General features: G+C 48.2%; 1 protein-coding gene across 1 annotated transcript; it reads right to left on the reverse strand.

The window, feature by feature from the left end:
- Positions 1 to 231: 231 nt before the first annotated feature.
- Positions 232 to 4,766, reverse strand: LOC102712514 (receptor-like serine/threonine-protein kinase SD1-8). Its single transcript, XM_006650185.2, has 6 exons — positions 3,467 to 4,766; positions 1,756 to 2,171; positions 1,434 to 1,644; positions 1,100 to 1,337; positions 856 to 1,006; positions 232 to 715 (listed from the first exon to the last, which is right to left on the reverse strand). The coding sequence occupies exons 1-6, from the start codon at positions 4,746 to 4,748 to the stop codon at positions 407 to 409; spliced, it is 2,607 nt and encodes an 868-aa protein (XP_006650248.1). The 5' UTR covers positions 4,749 to 4,766; the 3' UTR covers positions 232 to 406.
- Positions 4,767 to 5,534: the final 768 nt, after the last annotated feature.

The raw sequence follows: 5,534 nt of genomic DNA on the forward strand, positions 1-5,534 counted from the left end.
TACAATGCAGCTAGTATCAAGTCTCATGTAAAAAGAGAAACACATGTAGCACGAGGGAAAAGCTTGCACGTGTGATCAAGGGTTGCCGCCGCACTGCCCTACCATGGTCAATGGCTCACCACCAGCCCTGAGCTTCGATAACCTAATCCATAGTTTGTTAGCCAGAGTTCGGGGCTTGCCAAAGATCCCCTGAGGTTATCGGAGACGAACCCGGATCAAGGGTCTCGAAAAAGATAGGAAGGTTAATTAGCAATTCGTCTGATTTTTTGTCCTCAAAATTTCACCCATGAGATGTATCGCACAATCCATAAAGCAATCGGAACGATCTTGTCAAGTGAATATAAATTAAATCCCAAAATGCATGTTTAAAGGGCACAAACAGTTGTTCATCCTGCCACACAGCTAGCTATCTGCCCTCTACAACTGTGACAGTCCAACTCCGTGCGCTGTTGGATCGGCTGGCCTCCGCCGTGTCGTCGCTGATCAGGCTCCTCCCCGTGCTGAAAGCCGGCTCGCACGGCTCCAGCAGCACGGGGCTCTCGCTGCCCAGCATCATGGTCACCGCCGACATCGTCGGCCTGTGCCTCGGCTGCTCCTGGACGCACAGCAGCCCGATCTGGATGCACCTCACCACCTCCGTCACGTTCGACGATGTGCCAGCGATGGACTGGTCCAGGAACTCCAGCGTCCGCCCTTCCTTCCACAGCCTCCATGCCTGAAACAACAACAGCGAGTTGAGTTACAAATTAATGTGTCGTTCTCCTCTGTCGATCATATGCTCACGGTTCACTGCTACCGTCGAAGTTTATGCAGGGATTTAATTAAGATTAAATATTAAGGAGCAACGAGGCGTACATATCTGAGGAGGTTCAGATCAAGCTCGTTGTGATAGAACCCTCTGTTCTTCTTGCCACTGACAATCTCCAGCACCAGCACGCCGAAGCTGAAGACGTCGGACTTCATCGAGAACACGCCGTCCATCGCGTATTCAGGAGACATGTACCCGCTGCATGCAACCACGAGAAATCTGTAATTCGCATACTGCCTTGCAACACAATATATTTTGCTGGCGCTGCTGAAGTTTAATGCATGAACTTACTATGTCCCAACTACTTTCTTGGTGTATGCCGTGGTCTGGTCGGTCCCAAAGATCCTTGCAACACCAAAGTCCGAGATCTTGGGGTTCATGTCTCTATCGAGCAAGATGTTGCTTGCTTTAAGATCTCTATGAATTATCCTCAGCGCGGAATCTTGATGCAGGTACAGTATTCCTCGCGCGATCCCGTTGATGATACTGAACCGCTTTGCCCAGTTTAACATTGATTGTTTCTCTTCATCTGAACAGTCATTCAGCAAGCTGACGTCAAAATTACACGTACATGGCTTTGATCAGTAAACAAATCCAATCAAAAATCAGAACAGTAACAACTTACTGAACAGGAAGGTGTTGAGGCTACGATTGTGCATGTACTCATAGATGAGCATCCTCTCTGAACCATCGATGCAGCATCCCAGAAGCCTGACAAGATTCCTGTGCTGAAGCTTAGCTATCAGCTTGACCTCATTCTTGAATTCGCGGAGACCTTGTGTCGATCTACGTGACAGTCTCTTGACAGCTATATCTTGTCCATTGTCAAGTCTCCCCTGCAAAACATACATCAGCAGTTGACTCAGAATTATCAATCAATCTAAATCTGAAGATGCCCGTCATATGTTCTGTACATTCAGAGTTCTCAAGGTCAGACGATATATTACCATGTACACAGGACCAAATCCTCCTTGGCCAAGCTTGTTATCAGCTGAAAAGTTGTTGGTAGCATAAAGAATGGTTTCTACATCGAACGACGGCAGATCCAAATCCTGGTGGTTTCCCTGACCAGCAGTAGGACGCAAGGAGGAGTTGTTCTGGGCATCGTTGGATGCAGCAATATGGTTTCTTTGGCCGAAGGGAGTATTCTGCCCATTGTCAAGTGATCCAGCAATATGGCTTCTCTGTCCGAAAGGAGTAACCTGTCCATTGTTGAGGGCTGATGGAATCGCCTTCCGGCTCTTCTTTAGCTTGATGACGCAGATGACAAGTCCAACTAGAAGCAACAATAGCGCGACAACGGATGGGACAATGATTTCGACGAGCTTTGCTGTCTGTGAATTGTCTGAAACAGAATTGGTGGCTGCAAAATTCACAAAAAAAGATGTTCAGTTGCCTACTCAGGAATCTCTTTTCTCAACTTGTCAATCGAATACCTAACTTGATGAAAGTGGAAGTAATTGACAGTTATTTGCAAAGGCCAAGGCAAGTTCTAGCATTGAATTGACCAACAAGAACCAAACAAAAAAATGCGTATGGTGTCGATGTTCTACTGATCCTTATAGGCAGCAATCGTCTGCTCCACCTAATGAGTTCTAAAAAAAAATTGTTCTAATTCAGAACAGTTAGCATTTCCTAATCTCTTCCTGATCTTCTTAGGTACGTTGGAGATAAGGAACTTAATTTTCATTAGGGATAAAGGTTGTTCAGTTGAAAGTCAGGTACAGAAAAGGATTGGACATAAGTGCACTGAATATGAAATGGCAATACATGCGTTTGTTTTCCCAAACAGTGAACATCAATATGGTTGGACCTAACAGCAGTTCGATTAAAAAAACCAAAATAATAAGTAGAGGTTTGGGTTTTGACTTTTGACGTTTAAGTTTGATGAGCAAGTGAGAACTCTCTGAAAAATACATTTCAACAGGCTGTGCAAGTAGCATTGCCCGGAATTTTTGACTTAGTATGCAGTGTTTGTAACAAGTAAACGACAGCTATGCACTTTAATTACATGGGGGAACAGAAAAACTTCTATGCGTGCAAAACGCAGCAGCAAAACGTCAATCTGAATGCCACAAAAAGTAAGGTGGTGTTTAGTTGTCAAAATATTTTGGCAAAAACATCACATCGAACGTTTGACCAGATGTTGGGTTGGGGTTTTCGGATAAGAATGAAAAAACAAATTTCAGATTCCGGCTAGAAACCACAAGACGAATTTTTTGAGCTTAACTAATCCATCATTAGCATATGTTGGTTACTGTAGCACTTATGACTAATCATGTTCTAATTAGGCTTAAAAGATTCGTCTCAAAATTTATTCCAGAACTGTACAATTAGTTTTTGATTCATTTATGTTTAATGCTCCATTTAAATGATAAAAAAATGATTTGATGTTTTTGGGAAAAATATTTTAGGAACTAAACAAGGCTAAGACGAAACGAAACTGCATCAGTGTTTCGTACTCCGTAATACATAGACAAAAAAAGAACTTAATTAAGCAAAATACGTAGCATAGATAAAAAAAACACGAAAATGGCATACTATTTTAATCGAAAGAATGGTGAAAAAATGGGGAGAAAAATGCAGGAAAGTAACAGTAGGAAGGAAAAGGAAAAGGCAAAAAAAGGGGGAAAAAAAAAGAAGTCAGGAAGAACTCACGGAGATCAGACGCGGCGAGGCGGACGAACAGGTCCTGGCCTCCGCTGTCGAACTGCCTCATGTCAAGCAAATCGCCCGTCCACATGAAGCAGCCCTTGCCTCCCGGGCTGCTGACGTTGGCGCTGGCGTAGGCGCGGCACGCGCAGTTGCTCAGGCAGCTCTGCCGGCACTCGTCCAGGCCCAGCGCCATGTCCACCGTGGCGTTCGCCGACTCCGGCAGCTTCATGTTCCTCGCCACGGCGAACCCGTCGCCGCCGGTGCAGTTGAGCGCCGTGCGCCTCTCGCACCCGCCGGACCCGTCCCGCAGCGCCCACGCCCTCGGGTACCTCGGCTCGAACCCCGCCGCGCAGCCGCACATCGGCGACTGCTCGACGTTGCAGACGCCGTAGGCGCCGCAGGCGCGGTAGGCCTCGCACTCGTCCATGGGGTACGACGAGAAGACGCTCCACGACCGCCTCGTGTCGATCCACATTAGCCGCTGCATCTGCCCCGACGAGTTCATGACGAACCGTGTCAGGACCGCGGCGCCGTCGTCGAGCACGTAGCGGTAGTACGCCTCGTCGGCCGTCGACACGTACTGGTAGCTCAGGAAGGTGTTCGTTCTGAGGTTCGGCACGCCGGAGAACTGGTACCCGTTCCACGGTCCGCTGCCGTAGGTCCGCGTGGACCACCGGTAGAGGAAAAACTCCGGCGAGCCGCGCGGATCGATCCGGAAGGAGTACTCCCCGGGGGACGGGTCGTCGGACGCGCGCCACGAGCTAATGTACCGGTCGAGGCCAGTGCGGAAGTCGATGCCAAGCTTCATGCCTGGGAGGAGCGTGTCGGTCGGGTAGTCGAAGCTCTGCCACACAACGCCGGCGCCGGCGAACCGCAGCACGAAGTTGCCGTTGTCAAGGAGCTGCGCCGTGGCGTTTCCTGCGCGTAGCACAGCAGCCGGCGTCACCGGCGACGCCCACACGACGCCGCCTTGCCCGTTCACGACGACAAGGCTCCCGTTGGCGTCGATCTTGAGCACGGCCGAGCCGAGCACCGGGCTCGCGCGGTTGGCGACCCACACGACGGTCATCGTCGGGATGTTGCTGTACCATATCCCCAGGTACGTGCGCCCCGCGGCGGCGTCGGGCGTGAAGAAGCCGAGCGCGAAGGTCCCTTTGGCCGACACGAGCGTCCGGTTGCCCGCGAGCGGCGCCCCCGTCGTGACCGTGTCGAAGGGCTCGGCCGGCGAGGGGAGGAGCAGGAGAAGGGCCGCCAAGGATAGAGCGCGCCACGGCCATGTCATCATCCTGTCGTCGTGGACGCGCGTCGTGGCGGGCCTCCGCGTTCGAAGCCACGGAGACGCGAGTTTATGCACGCGCGCGGCGAGGCCGTGTGCTTTCTTCCTATCTTTTTTTTTTTTCTTTTTTTGGTTTTGCTGGCCGGATCGCGACAGTTTTTATCTGCCCCAAAGGTCAAATGTCAAGATTTGTGCTGGGCGTGTGCAAAAATTTTATAGGTGGATTAAAATTTTATAGATTTTCTAACTAAAAATATATATTGGCTAACTTAGGGCCCTTTGATTCGCAGGATAGGAAAAATACAGGAGTAAGAAAAACATAGGAACTGAAGTAGTATGATTCTTCAATCTCGCAGAAATAAAAACACAGGAAAAGATAAAATATGCCCTTTGATAGTGCTATAGAAAAAACATAGGATTTCTTTTTCATAAAGTTTTCAAAGAGGTTAGACCTCTTTCTTATTTTCCTATGAAAATGAACTAAAAGAATGCAATTCTAAGGAATGTTTCTTTTTCTTTCCTATGAATCAAAGGCATACATAGGAAAAAATCTATAGAATTATGAATCCTACAAAAATTTCTATACCAATACTTAATTAATTATATACTAATTATATTTATGGCTAATGGGCTTACGCAACAACCACTTTCGAAAGCAGCCCAGGAGGCCAAGCTAGGAGCAGTGAGTAATGAGGATAAAGGGGCTCACTAGGACAGTACGAGCATGGAAGTTGAGCGTAGCTCACCCTGGCTATGTACCTTCTATTAGTAGTGTAGTAGTATAGTAAATTGTAT

The sequence above is a fragment of the Oryza brachyantha genome, chromosome 3 (genome assembly GCF_000231095.2).
Source record: "Oryza brachyantha chromosome 3, ObraRS2, whole genome shotgun sequence".
Lineage (NCBI taxonomy): Eukaryota > Viridiplantae > Streptophyta > Magnoliopsida > Poales > Poaceae > Oryza > Oryza brachyantha.